General features: G+C 34.1%; 1 protein-coding gene across 5 annotated transcripts in view; it reads left to right on the top strand.

The window, feature by feature from the left end:
* ACSS3 (acyl-CoA synthetase short chain family member 3) overlaps positions 1 to 23,435 on the top strand; it is a 163,566-nt gene that overhangs the window by 48,523 nt on the left and 91,608 nt on the right. For 4 of the 5 annotated variants that reach the window (XR_013521947.1, XR_013521949.1, XR_013521948.1 and 1 more), the window contains exons 3-7: positions 770 to 958; positions 4,746 to 4,880; positions 8,388 to 8,528; positions 16,394 to 16,474; positions 16,552 to 16,647. Coding sequence is in view for 2 of the 5 variants with exons in the window: in XM_002752792.7 (XP_002752838.4) it covers positions 770 to 958; positions 4,746 to 4,880; positions 8,388 to 8,528; positions 16,394 to 16,474; positions 16,552 to 16,647 (642 nt within the window). In the remaining 3 variants the exon portion in view is untranslated. The remainder of the gene's footprint in view (positions 1 to 769; positions 959 to 4,745; positions 4,881 to 8,387; positions 8,529 to 16,393; positions 16,475 to 16,551; positions 16,648 to 23,435) is intronic. The other variant, XM_054238691.2, reaches the window with a different exon arrangement.

Genomic DNA, 23,435 nt, shown 5'->3' on the forward strand with positions numbered 1-23,435 from the left:
ATTTGTATGTTGAGGTCTCAGAAACACAAAACAGAACTGTGTATGTTTTATCCAAATACAGAGGGAAATCAATTTGTATAAGTAATTAGTTTAAAAAAAACTATAAAAAAATAATTGGCTTGAGGCAGTAGAAAGAGCAAAGAATATGAGGTCAGATGACCTGTGATCATGTCCTATTACAGCATTTGCTAGTTCTCTGACCTTCTTTAGCTATTTATTAGCTCTGAGCCTTAGTTATCTTTTCTTTAAAATGTGAATATAGTAGAATTTGTCTTATTTGCCCTTATTAGTGTTTAATGATAGGTTTTCTTTATTAATATATACTTGTTTCCTTTAACAGTTACCCACCTATCTAAATTGTAATTATTTTGTTTTTTGTTCACCTGACAGATTCACCTTTTGCAATATATATAGGCTCTACAGGGGCAAGTCTGTGTCTGTCTTTTCTCAGTGTTGTGTTCCCAACTCTTGCATACCATGTCTGGCATATAATAGTTGCTCAGTAAAAATGTTGTGACATGAAGGGTTAAGCAATCTTAAGTCATCAAGTTTGCATGAAATAATAGTAGGTTGGTTTATAATCAATAATTATAACTGTCTGTTTTACTATTAGCATCTAAAGCATTATCATCATCATTGTGTACATGTTACTCAGGCTTCTTTAATCTACTACCAAGAGGGTGATCCTTTTCTAGTATTACTGTCTTAAGTTAGAAGTTTAGTGAAATAATACAAAAAACACTTCAGTGATCTAATGGTTTTGATATAGGTCTCCAAGCTGGCTGGTGTCTTTGTCAAGCATGGAATCAAGAAAGGTGACACTGTGGTTATCTACATGCCCATGATCCCGCAGGCGGTGTATGCCATGCTGGCATGTGCAAGGATAGGTGCCATCCACAGTCTCATATTTGGGGGATTTGCTTCTAAAGAACTAAGTAGTCGCATTGATCATGTAAAGGTAAGTGCTTTATTTTGGGAAATCAAGCTGTAGCTACCTATAATTTAGTCATATATATCTGTGGATAAATCATCTGAGAATGATATATATATATCATGAGTCTGTTTGAAATATCATTGAGGTATTTAAAACAGCACAGTGTCTGACATATAGTATTCATTTAAAAATTCTTAACTATTATTTATCTATGAATTTAGTGCCAGAGTTAGAAAAATTTTAATTGTAAATTGACCAGACAGTAAATATTTTAGGCTGTATGAATGACGTGATCTCTATTGCACCTACTCAGCTTTGCTGTTATATATAGCACAGAAGCAGCCTTAGACAACACATACATGATAGGTGCATATTTTTCAATAATATTTCACAGAAACAGGCTGTGTGCTGGTTTTGGCTCACAATCATGGTTTGCAGACCCCTGATGTAGAGGAAGGAGCATTTTCTTTCAGTCAGGGCAGCCAAAGAAGGCTTCCTAAAGGAGGTGAGATTTGAGTTAGATCTTGGCTAAGGTTCAGCTAGTGGAAGAGAATGACATAGTAGGATCCAAAAAGGCAGAAAAAGATTATGACCTAAGCAGTAGAGACAGGAGATGGTAAAATTCATTTGGAAGGACAGAAATGTAGACTAATGTGACTAAAAGGTGAGAGAAGGTGAGCTTGCAAAGGCAGATTTTGTCTGAACTGTTAACCAGTAAAGCTTTTAGAACATGTGAGTGTCAGGTTTTAAGCAATGTTAAGAGGAGACATGTATTGCAGTATGTGAGCAGGAGTGAAGCTGGAAGGTGAAACAAAAACCATTGATAGGTGTTTTGGGCAATATGAAGGGCAAAAAGGACTCTGCTAGGAAGGTCCTTATCGGAGTAAGAAATGGTTGACCTTGAGAGTTTTACAAGCTCAAGATGAGGCATTCTTAATGGGAAGAGAGCTAATGTATACTGAATGCCCCCTGAGTACTAGGTATAGAGTGAGGCTTTGCATATCTCACTTTATCTTATAATAGGTTAGTTATTAAAATAAGAAAGCAGGAGGCTGAGGCAGGAGAATTGCCTGAACCCAGGAGGCGGAGGTTGCGGTGAGCTGAGATCGCGCCATTGCACTCCAGCCTGGGTAACAAGAGCGAAACTCCGTCTCAAAAAAAAAGAAAAAAAAAAAGAAAGCTGATTTTTGAACAAACCATCTCAGTCCTTTTTTTTTTCTTTTTAAACATGTTGCATTAGTGCTTATGAAGAAAATCTAGGGAAAAAATATCAGTCACTGACCTGCAAATAAAACTTTTTAAAATTGTGATAAGTTACAGGGGAATTACAGTATGTAAAATAAATAAGGATTTGCAAAACTTTTGGTATACCACTTAAGGAATTTTCATTGAAAACACATGTGTACACACACACATACACACCCCTAAGACTCTTTTGTTAAGGAGTTTATGCAATAAATGCTTTTATGGACAAGGCAATTGGGTAGGTCATGTGTAAAGAGAGAAGATGGAGATAGTGGGATATATATATATATCTGAGATAGTGGGATAAAATTAGTGTGTAGTTGAATTAGGAATGATTTTGATGTCATGGTATTCAAATAAATAGGCTAAAGAAAAAGGATTAACGGAAGATGATGGAAAGGTTGTATTTTAACAAGTCAATCTAGACTCAATAAAATCTCCAATAAGACTGTTAATAGAAACGTGAAAGGAATCATTTTATCAGAGGAAGAGTCTAATTTTGACTTTATTATTCTAGCTTTGATATATTCTATATATGCTCCTAATTTGATATGTAGGTTGCTTTTGTTTATTCAGAATTCTAATTTTAGGGAATGCTATCTAGAGCTATTTTTGTGAGTATTATAGATATTAAAATGTGAATTACATTCAGATGTCTGACCTTTAAAAATATAAAAGGAAACATACTTTTTGCTTTTTTTCCCCCTTTTTCTTTTGAGGCAGCTTGATATGGTGGAAAGAGGTTCTGCACCAGACAGAACTGGCCTTCTTTCTGCCTCCACCACCTGTAACCTGGGGCAAGCTATGTAATTGCACTGAGCCTCAGTTCCATGAATATTAAATTATATTCAAAAAGCTGACAGTACTGTGTATGCATATATTTAGCACAGTATAAACCTTTCCTAGATGAAATGTTTTATAACTAGAAATCAGAATTCAGGAATACATGCAATACCTTGGGTCGATTATCTGCCTTCTGAATAATGTATTATCTATCTCCTTTGCTTTGAATTTCTTGGTGAAGAGACAATATACTTAAAAATATGAGGACTTCTTTTTCTGCAAATTAACGAGTTCCACAAATGTTTACTGAAAGCTCATGACATGCCAAGCACTGTGCTAGGTATAAGAAACACAGAAGTAAATGGCATCCGAACTTGGCCGTTTAGAGCTTACTGTGAAGTAAGCTCTAAACAAACACTGACTATAGTCAAACATTTGAGGCGTGTCCAGAATATACTGAAGAAGAGGATTAACACAAGCTGTGGTTCCCTCCAGAAATACATTTTGGCTACACCTGTGTTTGTCCTGAAGAATGACTTACCAAGTTAGCAAGTTGTCAGGTAAATAGTATATTGCATATCTTTTTTTTTTTTTGAGACAGAGTCTCACACTGTGGTCTGGCACCTGGTCTGGAGTGCAGTGGTGCCATCTTGTCTCACTGCAACCTCCGCCTCCCAGGTTCAAGCAATTCTCCTGCCTCAGCCTCCCAAGAAGCTGGGATTGCAGGTGCCCACCACCACGCCCAGCTAACTTTTTGTATTTTTAGTAGAGACGGGGTTTCACTATGTTGGCCAGGCTGGTCTCAAGCTCCTGACCTCCTGATCTGCCTGCCTCTGCCTCCCAAAGTGCTGGGATTATAGGCATGAGCCACCCTGCCCAGCCTAAAGTGTATCTTTTTTTTTTTTTTTTTTGAGACGGAGTTTTGCACTTGTTACCCAGGCTGGAGTGCAATGGCGCGATCTCGGCTCACTGCAACCTCCGTCTCCTGGGTTCAGGCAATTCTCCTGCCTCAGCCTCCTGAGTAGCTGGGATTACAGGCACGTGCCACCATGCCCAGCTAATTTTTTGAATTTTTAGTAGAGACAGAGTTTCACCATGTTGACCAGGATGGTCTCGATCTCTTGACCTTGTGATCCACCCGCCTCGGCCTCCCAAAGTGCTGGGATTACAGGCTTGAGCCACTGCGCCCGGCCGCCTAAAGTGTATCTTAAGGACAGGGGCAGGTCTAGGTTTTGTGGGGCTTGAAACTTAAATCATTTTGGATCTTTCTAAGAAAATAATATCTAATATTTGGGGAATGTGAGTATATATTAAGAATGAGAAAAAAATTAATACAAATTATTGGAGATTTGGGTCTTTTTTTGCTGCAGTCTATGCATTTAGAAGAGAAATATGTAGAAAATCTATGAAATGCCACTACAACCTCAGCAGCAGCCAGTTCTTACTGGGGCCTCTTAAGGGCTTCAAGATTTGCATTTTACTAGTTCATGGCAAATCCACCTGGCTTAATGAATTATTTGAAAGGAACTTACACACTTCATTCCTATAAGTCAGAAACATCATTGAGTATGCAATTTTGAACAGTTAAGTGAGATTTGTGTGGAAGTGGTTAAGTCTATAACAATTAAAATTGGTTTGTTGGTTTACAGACCATTCAATAGAAAATGGAATCATTCAAATGTTTCTTTAGAAATGTTAAATTGCCAGTCTGCAGCTAAAATATTGTGATTACCTTAATTAACATTGTTAAAGCTTTCTCTTCGTTATTCTTTTTTAATTGTAGCCCAAGGTGGTTGTTACAGCATCATTTGGCATTGAACCTGGAAGGAGGGTAGAGTACATACCACTTATAGAAGAAGCACTAAAAATAGGACAACACAAACCAGAGAAAATTCTCATTTATAATCGTCCAAATATGGTAATCTGAATATTGAATTTGATTCTTGCTAATGGTAATATGCTAAGGATGATTTTAGTTTTTACCATTTAAAAGAGACACTTGATTTATAAGCTATTTAGTATACTGCTGAATGTCATTGTTATTTCTAGGAAAAAATATAAGACTTACTGACTTCATGAAAATCTAGCTTAAAACCAAAAGACTAAAGCACAGAAACATGTGAGAGATTAATGAATTGGGTTATATGTATACTGCTATTGTTGTAAGTATTTTTATTAGCTCAGATTATAATAATTATAATGATGAGAATTGACTGCTTACTGTATGATTTTTAAGATACTCTACTAACGAATTTTTTTTAAATTTTCTTGGTAACTCTATTAACTATATGGTAATATTATTCCTATTTTAATAAAAGAGGACTCCAGTGAACATGGAGATAAAGTAACATGCCCGGTTTGAAAGTGCTGGAGTCAAGATTTGAATGCATGCACTAGACTGTATGCTTAATCCCTCAGCTGTCCTGACTCTTGGAGTGGTGTGACTAATTTGCATGCAAATATCTTCTTAAAATTTAGAAAAGTATTTAGGCCAGAAATAGAACTATGCTCAGAAAAACAAAACATGAGTATTCTAAGTGGATAAATTATTCTGTGTTCTATGAAGGAAGGGAGAACTGTATATCAATGAATACAATTTATGATACTTTTCCTATAACTTACTTCTTCACCCAAGCAAATATCTAGCTATTTGTGATGAGACCAATTTGGGTTTCATTTTTTTTTTTCCCAGAAGTGAAATTGCAAGAGTGCAAAGAATCACGTGCAATTTGTAGAACTCTTGACGTTTTATTTGAAATACTTAAATGACATGATCTGAGACAGAGTGTTAAAAATGTCATTTTGATTACCACCTAGCAATTCATGTTACCATTATATTAAATTCCTGTGTAGAGTTTTAGTAGTCTGTGGTTCATGAACTACTGCACTTAATGATTTTAATGTTCGTATGAGCTTGAAGAAGAATTTTAAGTTTCTTTAGATGATCACAAGCATTTTTTTTAAGCTTCTTTGCTGTTTAAATCAGGAAATGCAAAATCAGCAATATAGAAGGCTTTGGGTAAGAAAAGTTTAGAGGAACGGCAGGAACACACACAGAATGTATATATATGAATATATGTGTGTTATTCACATTCATATGTAATTTTTACAGAAATATGATGTACTAAGTTCTAGGCCCAGTGCTAAGTACTTCCAAATACTTTTTTAAAAAATTTAATTCTAACAAACCAATGAAGCAGATGCTGTTACTCACCTTATTTTACAGATAAAGAAACTGAGTAATGGAAAGGTTGTAGCCTAAAGTCACGGCTAATAAGTGGCAGAACTAGGATTTAAACTCCAATTTAATGACTGTAACCAACAAGATATATGCTATGACTTTCACTATAAACATGTTGGATATGGGTATCAATGTTCCTTATTCAGATTTTTCTAATGCAAGTTAATGCAAGTCTCTTCTCTTTCTTTTTAATGGAGATAAACTGCCTGCTCCCCCCAATAACTAGCTTCCTTTCTCTGCTTCTCTCTTTTTCTGCAGATCCTTTCCTCTATTTTGATTTTGAAGAGGTCTATAGAGGTCTCTTGTTCTATTAGACCTGCTGTTTAGGCGGTAATTAAGCCTAGTGGACTGGCTTTGCTTTGAATTTAGAGAGACACAAATTATGAGGCTCAGTAGTATGTCTTACCAGGATTACATTTTTGTAAGAGGAGGTAAAAACTTGGCTGCCACACCTAAGCCTCAGGCAAGCAAAGATGGAATCAAAGCATAGAGTATCAGTCACTACTGGACTCTCCCAATACTGCCTTTTAAGAATTATAACAACTAGGAGAGATATATCTATAGAAGTAAATGCATATTTGTGAAAATATTTTTTTTTCTTTCTTCATTTGTCAGATCTCCTTTGTCCATACCTCTGTTTCTTAGCCTGAAGAGTAACCAATTATTGAAGTCCTAATTTCATTAGAGGCATATAAAGTTATCAACCTGTAATTATTTTTGTGATCACTCAAATTATGTTTTTATTTTGCAGTGTGATGATTTTTATAGATCTCTGTGATGTCAGAAGTTTGGTAATTTGCAAATTTTTAGTTGCTTTATTCATTGTATAAAAAGCAATGTAAACATATGATTTGGTCATAGTCAACTATTTTATTTATTTAAATGGCAGAACCAGTACCTATCAGAGTGAGGCTGGATAAATTAGTTTGGCCTGAAACTTCAACTTTATAAAGGGTCTTCAATTCAGCTATAAATGTGTTTCTTCATGCAGGTATTATATTCATATAGGCATCATATTTATAATATATTAAAGTATTGGCAAATGTACCTATTTAAATATATAAACAATTTTTACCACCCTGATTAATGTGTTAATCAGCCTAGAAAATGGCAGTGGCTTGTTTTTCCTAAAATTTTCTGTCTTTGGGGTTATCTCAGGAATCACCTCCATGAAATGGTTACCTAGATCTCTAGATATAAATCTCATTAATTTTCACTGAGTATTATATAACTTTGCTTGTGCTTGTGCTAACATGTTTGCTAATTATAAACTTCCTGGTATGTGATCTTGAGCTCAGCTAACATTTAAGAAAATGACCAGACTTTTAATTGGCATTAACTCTACTTAAATAGCTGTAGTTCCCCATCAGAGTAAATTTTCCAAGAGCCACTTCCTTGCTTTTGACCCCTCTGCCCATTCCATTGTCACTATTTTTAAACAAGTCTATCTGCTTTCTTTAAAGGTGTATATGTTTAACTCATGACTCTATTATCACATTTTCAACACAAGGCCGGTTCTTGAAACAAAAGAAGAAAACAAATATTTCTCCAACAATAATGAATGACCCGGAAGGAGAAAAACTTGCATCATATTTTAGATATATTACAGACTCTGACTAAATTTCAAAACTGGATTTTAGTCTTCAAAAAGCAAGAGTAGAATTCTTCCCTACTCCTGAAGAATTACTGTTTTCTTATTTGGAAAGGTAGCTGTGCTATTACTCCTAAAGGCCATTGTATGAAGAAAAATTTTAATAGCTTAGTTGACACATCATTATAAAGATGACACTTCCAAAGTAAAAGAAATAGGCTATGAAAAATAAAAATTAGTTTATAAAGTTATTAGTGTACATACATGTGTAAAAACATGAAACCTTGTTAAGCTTTGAGTGTTGATGAAAACAGTCTACTGCATTAGACTGAATTTCTTAAGGCTATCATTAGATTTAAATGAAACATGCCTTTTTGTCAGTTTAGTTGAAATGAAAACCACACTTTTGGACCTTTTATAAACATTTTTGTTAAATCATGAACTTGAACTTTTTAGTCATAAATCTGATGTTTAGTGCCACATAGGCCTAGAGTTTCAGCCAGATGCTCAGACTTAAGTAGATTTAGCTACTTTTTATTCTCTTGATTTCATCTCCTTATTACAGTACATATTCCTATATTTTTGCTGTGCAGGAGGCGGTTCCTTTGACTCCAGGTCGTGACCTTGATTGGGATGAAGAGATGGTGAAAGCCCAATCACATGACTGTGTTCCTGTTCTTTCAGAACACCCACTGTACATTCTTTACACATCTGGCACAACGGGATTGCCTAAGGTACTCACTTTCTTAGGGATAACTATCTATAGCAGCAGATTTAGTTGGCACCAAAAATGTTTGATCACTGACTGGAAATGTTTGCAGACTGTACTTTGAAGTTTAGACTGGTACTTCCTCTGCTTTTATTTTGTTTTTTTCCTGTCCTCAGTCTGGAGTGCAGTGGCGTGATCTCACCTGACAAGTTACTTTATATCTTAAAGAGATGTTATGCTTAATGCTAAATATAAAAAAATTACTATTTAACATCAAATATTTTGTTCTAATTTCTTCCAAAATCATCTCAAATGCCAGAAATATACAATTCCTTCAGTAGATGTTTGATTGAATATCAGTTGGTAATAACATTATATAAAAACATATTTTAAATGAAATATTTTGATTTTTTTAAATTGAGGTATAGGTTTCATGCAGTATAGAATTGATTTTTGATCTAGGGTAATTCAATTCTTTATTATAAATGTGAGTTTGAGAATTGGCCTAGGCGGTTTGAACAGAGGCGGTTTATCCAAAGTGTTGAGCTATTTGATTTACAGCATGGAAGACACTCAAGGATTTTTAAACCTGTTTACCATGAAAGGTGTTTTTATAAAGCAAAGCTGAAAACATAAATATTCATAAATATGTCAAATATCAACAAATACTACCTTTGCCTGGTATCTCCAAATAACACTGTTTCTTCATGACCCTTATAAAGGATAACAGTATCATTTGACTTACTCATCTTTAATCCTTGGTTTAATATTCATCAAATCATAGAATTTTGGTAGGGGAAGAGATTTCACAATCATTCTCATCCTTGAGAACAATGGTTTCTGTATTACAATTAGATTTCTGTAGCATCAGTGTTTTGAAAAATTCATCTCAATCATTTTTAAATAGCGGTTCTATTAGATTAGATTAGCTTTTTGAAAGGAAATTTAAGATGTTCCATATAAACTTGGCTTGTGAAAAAGAACACTTTTGGTAAGAGAATATATTCTGAGGACACAGGTCACTTTTTAGTATATTTTGGTCTACCATTATGCTTTGTACATAGTTGGTGCTCAATAAATCTTCATTGCATTCATACATGGATGCATACACATGAAGATATTTGTTTCATTGTAGAATTGGAGCCTTATGATTTTTGTTACAACTCTAGTGACTTAAAAATATTTCTGCATATCAAAGTCTGGAAGATATATTTATTAAAGCATTCCAAATAATCTGCTGGACACAATTCTCAACCTCCACTTTTTCCAACTCAGTATTGTACACTAGCCACCTGGAGTTCAACTGAAATTTGGCTATAAAATAAAAGGAGACTTGGCAAAGTTATGATCTAATATAAAAGTATCAACATGAGAGAAAACTCATGACCCTGAAAACATAGTATAACTTAATTTTAAAACATTACAGTTTCTTAAAAGCTTGAAGAAATCATAAGAACATTTGTGCTACCTCAAGACTTTAAGTCACTGAAATTGACTGTGACCTGGAGTAGAATCTTATGAAAGTGGCAGAAGAAAAGGTTTTCACAAATTAAAAGCTGACTTGCCAGTGTAGTAGAAATAAAATAAAAGTAACACACAGATGATTAGATTGAAAAATGGTTCCAAATAAGGAAGAACTATAGCTACTCCAGGTTTTTTTCTGAGAGGTTCTTTGCTGGATTCCTTTCAGTGCCTAAACGGAAGATCCTTTGATATCTCTATCATCCTCACTTTCCTCCTAATGTATCATCCTGAAGACAATTTATTTCAATAAATTTGACAGTGTTTGAATTGTGTGGAGATTTTCATACCCACATTAAATTTGACCCAATTTAATGTACATGTACGTGCACTGAGTGCTCCTTCTGTGCTAGAATAGACACAACTAAGAGTAAGGCACAGTCCCTCTAGTCTAGTAGACATGAACACAGGTAATGCAAGACAGAATGGGATCTTTTAGTTGGGAAGATAGGTGCTTACACACAATGGAGACAAATTAGTTTTCAGGCTGTTTAATTAGTTTTGGACTTTACATAGGACAGCTCACTTCATAGGGATGAGTCAGATTTCGTTCTAAGTTAAAAGTCTAAGACTTTGAATCTAAGAACATATGAGGGTGCTTTTGAATATTCATTAAATAGAATTGAAGGATGGGTTGAGGCTAGGAAAACTAAGTTTCTGACAACATGGTGTGTCTTCAGGACATTTCACATGAAGATGCCCAGTCAAGAGTAGGAAATGAGAGTCTGAGCTCAAGAGTTACACATATGGGGTTGAAGATAGGTGCATATAGGTCATTGGGATGCAGGACTGGTGATTAAATTATGTGAGTGTGTGGGCTTTGCAAATTAACACATATAGAATGGCAAAGGCAGGTATTATCTCTTTAGGTTCCTCTTCCCTACAGTGTACTTTAGAATCAAAATTGCTTTAAATTTTACATTACCAACAGATCTTTATGGCACTTCTTTTAACCTATATGATACATATTGGTTTTTATTTATTTACTTTTATAACAATGAATATTATCTGAGGTCTTAGAATATACCTGATACTTCTTTAGATCCACTGTAGCACTAAGTTTAAAATTTGAGCCAGGTAGAGCCTCAGAATATTTGTTGAACATTCTCTTACTTCTTTAGTAAGTAAGCTTCTTGGATGCCTCCTTATTTGTACAATTCCTATTTCATTTTTCATAGATATATTCAAGATTAATAGAACCTAAAATCTTAATGTTGAAATCCACAGAATATAAGTACAAGAAAAATGAACACATATGCTTTAATGAAGCATTTAGATATAAATATCATGTCATCACGTGATTCTCTGCCTTGATCCCTGATCTTAATGAAGAAAAATAATGTTGTGAGCTCAGAAAACTGTTCTGCCTAAAAATGCTTGTTTCTCATAGGCAAATATAAAATACAAGGCAATCTGTTCTTTGGTTGGAATTTGTAGATATGTTTAGGGCATATTTGCATATCAACATTTGCCAACCCTGGATTTGTCGGATTGCTGTATGACAGGTTAATCTGTTTAGCTGCTGTAAATATTCCAGCAACCACATCTGAGCTGCTTTGGATACATTTCTGTTTTGTTGTGGGTTTCTATTCTGTTTGGTGTGAGTGCCTCTATTTGAGATAGTTCAAAATACTACATGATAAAAGAATCCCCCATCTGGATGAGATGTCCTTTCAGGTATGGGAGACTTAGTGATCACAAAATTTATCTGGTTCAGTTTGATATCATAAAGCGATAGTGATAACAACAACAACAAAAAAGCAAAAAAGTTCAACGTCAAAGGAGAATGGGGGAAAGAAACCGAAAGGAAAAGACTGAAAAGAAAGCATGACAAGAAAGTGGTAGATAAGGTCGTTTGTCCTGGTGTGCCCTACTTAGGCAATTTATGTAGCTTTCATTCCTGTTTAAGTGATTTGATAATATTCCCTACCCTAGAAAAAACAGAGTGAAAGTCAAATAAAACACGGTAGTGAACTTTTTTTGTTTAATCTGTGTTATGCTCTTGCAGTTAAAGTGCTGACCTGGTTGCACCTTTGCTCCTTATCTCACAGTTGTTCAGATCGATAAAAAAATTACCTAGCTGCCAGAGTATCCTCCACAGATACAGTTTCAGAGTCTTCTGAAAGCCTATAACAAGATATTTTATGTTTGATGAAATAGCCCAAATGGAAACATTTCACGCCTTCTAAGAAGATTCCAGATTTAATAATTCTACAAGTGTCAAGGATTTCTCCTGAAGAGTATTTGTTAAAATAATTGCATCATTTACACGTTTATACACTCAACTGTTAACTCATTTAGATAGTCAACAAATGTATTAAATGCCTATTCGACACTAGAGACTGTGCCGAAGGTACGAAGATGTTGTCCTCACAGTGCTCAAAAGTGGTAGAGAGAGCGCAGCACTAGGTTGGGGACATTTGTTCTCTGATGAGGTTTCCAGGCATTGAAAGAGCACCAGAGAGACTTTTGACACAAACAATAGGATGGCGGGAAGTTTCCCGGAAGACATGGTACTTTTGCAATGTTTTGAAGTGCTCCTGGTGGAGACATTGGAGTTCATCAGGTTCAGAAAGCGGGTGGAGGCTTATTCTAGAAATAGGTGATACCATCTGTCAGACCACTATCAAACCAAGGTTTATTGCTGATGTATTAATAATTTTTTAAACAATCAGAACCATTCATTTTATTTCTCTGATGGCTGCCATCATTTGGTGATGGGTTTGTTTTCTCAAGTAAAATATTTATTTTCCCCCTTTATTCTTAACTTGTCAGGTTGAATTGATACACACACACACACACACACACACACAGAGATATATCCATACATATACATAAACATATACATATGTACACATACATGTATACATGCATATATTTACATGTGTATGTTAATAGACATTTTACATATGTAAATATATATATATTTGCCTTGTATGATCATTTATTACAAAATAAATGATAGAGGGCCTTAGTGTAGGAAATAGCAAGTTTTGTCATATACTCCAAACTTTTCTGCTCTTAGTATTTTGAGATTTGCCTGTCAGATATTTAAAGACCATTAAAAAAAAATACATTTTTACAATGAATAATCCTAAATTCTTAATCTTACTGCACATTTCAGTCTTCCCTCCTCTTCTACAGTACCTATTATTGCAGTTGTATTTTTCAAGTTGTGGCAGCCAAAACTTCACATGACATTTATACCAACATGTTTTATGTTTTACTTCAATGGCCCCATTTATGGGAATCTGTGACTTTACTTGTCTTCAGAAGTAGCTCAGTAAGCTGGCAGTAATAAAGAACTATCTGTGATAACTTTGTGGTCCCATTTCTGAGTAACTCATATTCAGCCTTTACTTTTACTTGCACTGATTCAATTTTTAAGCCCCATAAACATTACAATTGTTCCCCCCTCCCAAAAGACAGCACCATCACAGTGTTTCCATTTCTATTTCTGAGATAGGATTTGCTTTTATGTCTTTATTCAGGGCTCAGAGTGCTAGTCCCATCTGGATATTTTTCAAGTTCGCCAGAAATCTTTTAGAATTATGACTGATCCTACCAGAAGATCAGAACAGCATATTAGCAGGTTACAGGGTTTTTCTTAGAATTTCTTAGATCATCGAATGACTTTACTTTTAAGGTATATAGAGTAAAAGTACATATAGAAGGTAGTAATAGAGATTCAGAAGTCTAAAATGCATCACATTTGTGTTTTAGGGGTAAGCACTGGTATTGTGTAGTTTTACCCTATATTCATATATACTGTAAAATTGCTATTTTTAGTTTCCAACTAATTTTGCTTACTTAGAGTATAATGATTAATTTTTTAGCATACTTTTTGTGTTTTCAGAGGCTGAATGGGGTTTCTCTTTTGCACTTTAATCATCATTACCTGGAAAGCGTGATTATAAACAGGAAACAAAAATGCTTTTATCATTTTGTTTTTGTCACAAATTAATGTTTATGCTAAAAGAAATTCTTTTGAAATGTAATCTTTGTGATTTTTGTACTTTCAAACCCCTTATAAAAGATGAACCTGGAGAACATGAAACTATGCAGTTCTTTTTCTACACCATATCAAATACTCAGAAATTTTAAACTGTGTTATCCGAGCATTTGTGGAGGCAAGACCAAATTGCAGATCTAGAGTCTAGATAAATAGATGGTAAAAAGATGCTTGAGTAAAATTTGTATACTCAATCTTTAAAAAACAAAAGTAAGTGGATATCAAAGACTAATGAAAAACATACATTACAGTTTTTCTCTCTCCTTCATTTTAATTGTTTTAAAGAGAATCTTTGATGGCAACCTCTAATTATTTTGACATTTATGCCTTTTGGCTGATAGGAGCACAGAGTAAAATAAAAAGCAATAATTGCTAGAGCTAAGGAAAGAATATTGTTAATGAGATATTAAATTTTAGTCTTTACAACTTTAAATGCTTTTTCATGCATGGTCTCATTTTTAAGTCTCATTTGTTTTGGTCAGATGGGTTTAAGTATTCACTAATTTACAGAAAAAGTGACACGGTAAATGTCTTTTGAAGAAGTACTCATCTGAGAGGTAAATAGAAGTTTGAATCCTTTAAATTTATCTTCCAGGTTTTACAACTGAATTACTATTCAGTTTTGTTTTCCCTCACCTTTTATTTCTTGTCATCATTTCTAGTCAATGCTTCTTACCCTCTAAACCCCCATATGATATAAACATTTACCTAGTTACAATATTTAGAGTTACTGATAAAATGGGTTCTAAATGCAGGGGTATGTAGGATGGAGAGAAAATTTTAAAACAATTTTAAGTGAAACTGTTACTGATATTAAGTATCTCCATCTGTCATAACACATGGACAGCATATTGTCTACAGAAAACCTACTTTTTTTAGTCTGTAAAATGAATAGTTAAGTGTTTGCAAATTGATTAATATCAGATTCGTCAATCTGTTGAGCCATAGGAAAATATCTTCTCCGTAGAACAAACTAGCAAAGTGCATCGAAGATAGGATAGGATACAAGGGGAAGGTAACTGTTTTGTTTACATGGGAAAGTGCATGTGTAAAGCCTACTGGCAGGGGGCTTAGGATTTCTAATATTCCCATGGAGATCAAGAGGGCCAGCTGCATGCTAAACATGTCATACAACCTAGAAAATAGCTCTCAAATACCAACAAAGCTACATCTGATATTTGCTAAGAGACCGGGTGTTGTTATTTGTGAATAAAATAATGTTCTGCAGCTTGATACATGTTTTATTAGTGGCACCCAAGGAGAGCAGCAATTTTAGTAACCAATGGAAAGTCAATTTCTGTTTAATTGCCCTGATTTGCGTATGTGTATTAAGGTGCAGAACTATGCCAAAAAGCATAACTAATTGCACAGTTATTGATTAGATCTATGTTTACTTTTTTATAAAAAGCAATTATCTTTTGCATAGAACAGTTATTGTTGCACTAAAACATGCTTCAAAATACATGTGAGTGGAATATACCTTGTATCATTTAGCAGGTGTTCACCTAATCATTCTGAGTATAAATGTTGTTAACTCTTATTGAGCCAATGATGATCAATGTTTTTAATGAAACAATAAATGAGTGTAATTATTACATTTACTATTAGTTCTTATTTATGGTGACCTTCGTACCCAGTGTTCAAATGCTAATCTTGTATTGAGGTTGAATATATTCCCAGTGTTGGGGAAAGCTACTGGAAACTGATTTGTGAAACCCATACTACAGTAATGGAATGATCCATACTTTTCCCCAAAATGCAATATAAGAATCTTTTAATGTTAGATTCAACTAACTGGAATTCATCCCTAAGAGTTCTAGAATTCATAATTAAAGAATTGCTCAGCTTTAAAATATGCTTGCATGATCCCCAGTGAAGCATTTTAATGACATTCCAGTTAGAAGATGACTTTGTTTACTCTAAGCAGTCTGTTATTATTTAATCATCTTAAGAAATACAGGTACTTATGTTAGTCTGTATTTGAGGCATATGACTACATTTTACCTTTCTGTGCACTAATTTTTGTTCTGGATATATATCTGAAAGTGTAGTGTTGATAATGTGTGTTACCATTAGGAAAGTTTATATTGCATTATGAAATCATATTTTCTTTAGAAGACTAATAATGTTATATGAGAACAGATTCTAAAAATGGCACTAATGAGGACAAATTATTTTGTGTTGACTATTGAAAGATCCCCAAAAAAGATTCAAAGATAATTTTTATAAAAGCCAAAGTAATTTGTAGCTAATATTAAAATACTCTAAATCAGGAACTTTTAAAGTGGATGCTATGAAGATAGAGAGTGTTTTCACACATTGTTTATTGATTTTAGCTTCACTTTTTCTCTCCTTAGGGTGTGGTTAGGCCCACTGGGGGATATGCCGTCATGCTAAACTGGTCAATGTCTTCTATATATGGACTTCAACCTGGAGAGGTAATTGTGGTTTTAAATTTACATTACATGACATTTCTCTGAATAAAATATATACATTTTATTATTTTATTTTTTAGGTGTGGTGGGCAGCTTCTGACTTAGGCTGGGTTGTTGGACATTCCTATATCTGCTATGGACCTCTTCTCCATGGGAACACAACAGTCTTATATGAGGTAACACAGTAAAATTAATACCACATATAGATAATATTTATTTTATTAAAACTTTTCATGAAGCAGTCCTGAATAGGATCAGAAAAAATTGGGGTGGGGACAGGGGACGTTATTGTATCTTCTTCCAGTTAAAAATAGAATTCTGAAATAGAAAGGGAATGTAGGAAATATTAGCTAGTTATTTCAATTTTGTTGAACAGTGAATTAAATTCTGAAGAACATACAATAAGAAGCTTTGTATCTATCCCTTACAGATTTTTAGAAAGTATTGGCAAACCAATACTGATTTTAGAGTCCTAGAAAATAGTAATCATAAAACAAATGATGTAGATTCCCTTTTTTTGTGTTTTTATAAGATTAATGGATGTCCAAAGTCATGTTGTCTCAATTTTAACTAATTTCCTTTGTTTCTAATAAAGCTCTCTGTATAAGGCATAGATATATAGACTGACCAGATTTATAGCTGAATAAATAACTGTTTAAAAATTAAGATCCATATATCAGTGTCACCTAGGAATACGATTTCTGTGTGTATAGGAAATTTCCTTCATATGCCTATACCATTTAACTTTATCAATGTCTTGCATAAAGACTTAGAAAACATACCTATCAGGTCTCTAGAAGATCAAAATCTTGGAGGGATAACTGATATGGCAGTTTGCTAAATTGTCAAAATGACCTTGGGCTTTTGGGACAAATTTAACAAGATAGAAAAAAACATAAATCTTTACAGTCTTATATTTAGGTTAAAAAAATACAGAAATGAAAAAGGGAAAACTTGGGTTGGTTGCAGTTTATGTAGCTAAATCTCTGGGTATTAAACTGTCCATAATTTAAACATAAGCTGTTGGTAGAACTGCTATTTAAAAAATACTCACCATGTACAGTGATATAATCTTACTTTACTCTTCCACATTTGAAAATTTGTATTCAGTTTAACTGAAAGGCTAAAAAAAAATCATGAACTTACCAGAAAACATCTTTGAAAGAAGGGAATAACATAAAAATAATGTATACAAGAAAGGTGGGCTGGGCATGGTGGCTCACGCCTGTAATACCAGCAGTTTGGGAGGCCGAGGAGGGTGGATCACTTGAGGTCAGGAGTTTGAGAGCAGCCTGGCCAACATGGTGAAACCCGGTCTCTACTAAAAATATGAAAGTTAGCCAGGCGTGATGGTGCGTGCCTGTAAGCCAGCTACTCAGAAGGCTGGGCTAGGAGAATCACTTGGACCCAGGAAGTAGAAGTTGCAGTGAGCCAAGCTCATGCCACTGAATTCCAGCCTGGGTGACAGAGTGAGACTCCATCTCAAAAAGAGAAAAAAATAGGTGAAAGAATTAGGAATGGCTAGTCTGACAAACAAATAATACACTTAATGTGCAGATATTTTATTTTGATATGTAAAAAGTTGCTACGTATAAAGTATGTAGTCTTGTAACAGAGTTACAGAGAGTTATATTTTGGGAATAATAGAGACAAATTTAAATGGTTGGCAGTAAAACAAACAGACAACTTCTCAAATATAAGGCTCTCTTTCACACAAGTGTTCTGTCAATACCAGACAAGGATTGTGAAGTGGAGAATTTTATATGTAGGGTGTGGAGAATGTATTATATGATTTTAAGTTAATTTGCACTCCTAAAATTCTGTAAGTCAATGAATTTGAAAACACAAGAGGCTATTCTCAATCTTTCTGGAATACTCCAGGCCTCCTCATCACTTAAAGTCCATTTGTGTTCTTTCATTTTTAACTGGCTGGTTTTCTGTCTCTGAATGCTAAGAAATATTAAGGTAGACTTTGACACAAGTATTAGACCATCATATACTACTCTATATCTTGTATATCATGCTTTTATATCTTGCAGACTTGTATGCATTTTGGAATTTATCTCCTATTCTACATCTTTTATATAGTACTTTTGTGTCTTGCAGACTGGATATGCATTTAGTTGTTTGTAATAGTTTAAACAATCTTGACATAATTTCATACCATTCTCTCTGCAATATAATGATTTTATTAAAATAATTTCTCTTGAAGTAAACAAAGTATCAATACTGAATAGTTATATTGAATTGTGGTACTGCTTACACAAATATGACAAAGCCAAAGATGCCAACATATTTATAGTTATAAGTTTCAAGCTGTTTTAGAATTGATATATGTTTTGTGCTATTTACCATGGGCTTCTATTATTTCTTGAGTTTATTTAAAACATGATATTAACACTATGACGGAGGGTTGTTTGTTTCTGTGTTGGAATGATTTGCTCAAGAAGAGTAGAGATGCTCTGTAAATACTTGTTGTGTGAATAATTGAATGAAATAGCTACAATTTAAAACGTTTTCTCTGCAGTCTGACTTGTTTTCTACAACTTATGAAAGAGGCTTTGTAAGTTGTAAATGTCTTTAACTTTCTCTGATAGCAAAGCAAAGTCTTTTAGACCTTCGCTCACTTCTAGCTATGCCATCCTTATTTTCTTCTACACTAAATTCCTTGAAAAAATATCCTGCCCAAATTCCTGAATCTCATATTCTTCTAATTACTCCTCATCTCACCATAGTTTGATTTATCTTCACATCAGTTCATAGAAGCTACTGTAGCAGAGGTCAGCAGTTACTTTATAAGTGACAAAGTCAAAGGGTCTTCTATAATCTGATTTTATTTTTTCTCTTACTGGAATTCGGCCCTGCTGACCATTCCTTTTAGGTGATTTTCTCCTGTCTCTTGAGCTCCATGGTCCTTTGCTAATATTCATGCTGTTTCTTTTACCTGGCGTGAGTTTCCTCCTGTCTTTCTTTCTTGGTTAACTCCTACTCTCTTTGTAGACTCTGCTTAGATGTTATCATCTCTTGAAAGTTTCTTCTCGGGATCTTGGGCTGTGTGCAGAGCCCCTTTCTGTGGTCCTGTTGCTTTCAAGCCTGTCTGTCACTGAGCTGGCCACATTGTACTGAAATGATCTGTTTACATCTAGAAGAGGATAACTTCTAGAAGAGGATAAAAGCCAGTTTCACAGCATAGTGCATAGCACACACCACACAAATAATAAATACTTGTAGAATTGAATTAAACTCTATTCATTTCTTCTTTCAGTCCTTCACAGCTTGTTCTTCTTTTCTTCTGTTTCTTTCACTTTGGTCCTAAACATTAGAGTTTAGCCAGATCATAGTCTTAGCTCCATTTTCTTATTCTGATTATGTTTCCTGGATAATCTCCAAGTAGTTATATTTGAGGATCATTTATTAAATCATGGCTCCTAAATCTCCTGTTTACATCTGACTTTCTTGCTGAGCACTAACTTATTGTTAGACATCTCTGATTAGTCTGTACACATCTTATGCTCAAGATGACATGAACTGAGTTCTGTATCTTTACCCTACCCTGCAAACCATGTTTTCTTCAGTGCACTCTGTGTTTCTGTTAATGTTACCTCCATTCATGCAGTAATCCAAACTGAGAATCTGCAAGTGATTCTTGAGTTCATTTTCCTTACCTCTTACACTCTACTAGTCTTTATATTTTGTTGAATCTATTTATTTAGTACTTATCAAAACTGTCCTCTCTTTTTCATGCCTCCTGACATGTATTAAAGGCATATCATATAAAGCTCAATATGATATTCATATTCATAAATATGAATACACAAGCTCATACACAAATATGTTGACTGATGTCTATTTTACATTTTGGTTTCTCTTATGATTTGTGCCTACACATTCCAGTTGCATATTTTAGGTATCGTATATTTAGATATACTCCCCTCTAATATTGATAAAGCAACAGACAGAAAATCAGCGAAGATGTAGAAAAACTTGACACCATCAACCAACAAGATTTAATTAACATTTATAGAATACTATTCTCGACAGCATCAGAATATGCATTCTTTTTAAATGCCCACTGAATAATTACCAAGATAAATGAAAGCCTGGGCCACAGAACAAATTTCAACTAATTTAAAAATATTTGGGTATTTGAACTTATGTGAAGTCTATTTTAAGACCACAATATTTTCAAACTAAAAATTAATTATACTTAACCAGAAAATCTCCAAACAGTTGAAATCTAATCAACATACTTCTAAATAAATAATCCATAGGTCAAATAGGAAAATCCAGGAAAACGTACACATATACTCACACACACACACACATCTCTAGGTGTATATATCTCAAACTCATTGAAAAAGAAAGTGCATCATATACAATTTTGGGGAACACAGCTAAAGTAGTGCTGAGAGGGAAATTTATAGCACTAAATGGATACATTAGAAAAGAGAAAAACTCTCAAATCAAGAATATAAGCTCCTATCTCAAGAACCTAGGATAAGTGGTGCAAAATATACCTAAAACCAGGAAGGAATAATAAAGAGCAGAAATCAATAACATTGAAAACATAAAAAACAGAGAAAATCAATGAAACACAGAGCTAGTTCTTTGAAAAGATACATAAAATGGACAAACCTCTACAAGACTGACCAAAAAAAAAAAAAAAAAAACAGAAGTCATGAATTACCAATACCACACATGAAACAGGAGATATTATTAAAGACCCTGCACACATAAAAAGGATGATAAGGGAAATACTATGAGAAACTCAACACACATAAATTTGACAACATAGATGAAGATGGAATGGACTAATTCCTCAAAAACCATAAACAAATGAGAAATAAATTACTCGAATAGCCTTATTACTATTAAGAAAATCCAATATGTAATTAAGTAGACTCCCAATAAGAAATTTCCAGACACAGATAGTTTTACTGGACATTTATACCAACGTTTAGAATAGAAGAGGAGTCAGGGGTATTTGGTATTTCTGTATTCCATGTGCCATCTACCAATGTTTACAGGAGAATCAACACCATTACTGTACAATCTCTTTCAGAAAATAAAAGTGGGGGAACACTTTCCTAATCATTTAAGGAAGCTTGTATTGCCCTAATAACAAGTCAAATACAGAAAAAATGGTACTATAAGTGAATGTCTTTCATAAACACATAGATACAAGAATTCTTGACAAAATATTAGCAAATATTGTGAATTCAACAATTCAACAACATGTAAAAAGAATTATACACTGTGACCAAGTGGAATTTATTCCAGAGGTACAAGCCTGCTTCAATATCTCAAAATTAATCAAAGTAATCTACCATATTAATAGGCTAAAGAAAAATTATATTATCGATTGATGTAGAAAAAATTGTTTAATGAATTCAACATTTACTCATAATGAAGAACTATCCAAAAACTAGTAATTGAAAGAAACTTCCTCACAAAGAATGCCTATGAAAAAACCTGCTGCTAATATCATACCTAATGATAAAATCCTGATTGTTTCCCCCCTGTTGATCATAAACAAGGCAAGGATTTCCACTTTGACCCTCTATTCAACATATTTGTAGAAGTTCTAGCTAGTTTAATAAAGAAGTATAGGAAAACAAAAGGCATATGCACCAGAAGGGAAGAAATAAAATTGTCTTTATTTGCCAATGGCATGGTTATTTGCATAGAAAATTACAGAATACACACACACACACACACACACACACACACACACACACCCCATAACTAATAAGTGAGTTTAACCCATACATATGAAAATTTGTTAGGTTTCTGTATATCAGCAATGGCCATATATGGGCATAAAGGGCATCATGAAAGATCCCTGTGGAGATGAACTGGTTTGTATCTTGACTGTATCAATATCCTGATTGTGATAACAGGTTTTTGCAGTTGATACCCCTGGGGAAAACTGGGTAAAGATTATGTGGTATATCTGTATTTCTTACTACCACATGTAAATCTGCTTATTTTCTTGATAATTACCACATTTTCAAACAAATTCATAAAACTAACTCATTAAAACAAACAACAAGAACAAAAATATTTAATCCCTTATCTCCTGGCAGCTACAACATTCTCTCTTTCAGGGCTTGTCTACACTCTATAGCTCTAACAGCAATTGGAGAAGATTACAGAGTAGGTTCCGTATCTTAATCAGAAACTTACTCTACAATCTTCTCCAGTTGCTGTCACCATCATTCCATAGCTACAGCTTTTCCTAGTATTCCCAGTCATCTCTACTTTCCAAAGCCAATGGCCATTTTCAGTCTTCATTGTACTTCTCAACATCTGAAAGTGTTGGCCATTTGCTTCATCCTAATCATTCTCTTTCCTTCTTAGGTACAACAAGCTCCTGTCTAATGTACAACATGCTCCTGTCTCCCTGCAGTTATTCTGATGCTAATCCTGCCCCAGGAACATTGCCTGAAATATATGCTACTTTTCTGTTAGATCTCGGCTAGTGTCACTTCCTCAGGGAAGCCTTCCTTGACCTCCCTGATTAGGCCAAATCACTTTATCACAGTCTTTTGGCATATTGCATTTTCCCTTGGTGGTTTATATAAAAGTTTGAGGTTCATATTAGTCTTTGGGCTCCTTTGATGTGCTTGTTTGCCCTCTTTTCTCTAATTCTACTAGGGAAGGAGTCATCTGTGTTTTTGTCCACCATCAATTCTCAGCTCCTTGCCTTAATGACACATATTCATTATTTAATACATATTTGTTAAACAAATGCCCAGATAATATCAGAAAGAAACATTGATTTATAGGTAAAGAGTTTTTTCCATCAGTGAGTAAGAGTAATTTAATTTTTCTCTTTTACAACAGGACTACATGAACAACTTATGTAAGACAGGCTATATGTTTTATAGACAGATATTTGATTTTATCAATGGAATTGGACATATTTAAATATGGAACACCTGTCCAGCTCAGTCAGTGAAGT

This window comes from Callithrix jacchus, chromosome 9, assembly GCF_049354715.1.
Source record: "Callithrix jacchus isolate 240 chromosome 9, calJac240_pri, whole genome shotgun sequence".
Taxonomy (NCBI): Eukaryota; Metazoa; Chordata; class Mammalia; order Primates; family Cebidae; genus Callithrix; species Callithrix jacchus.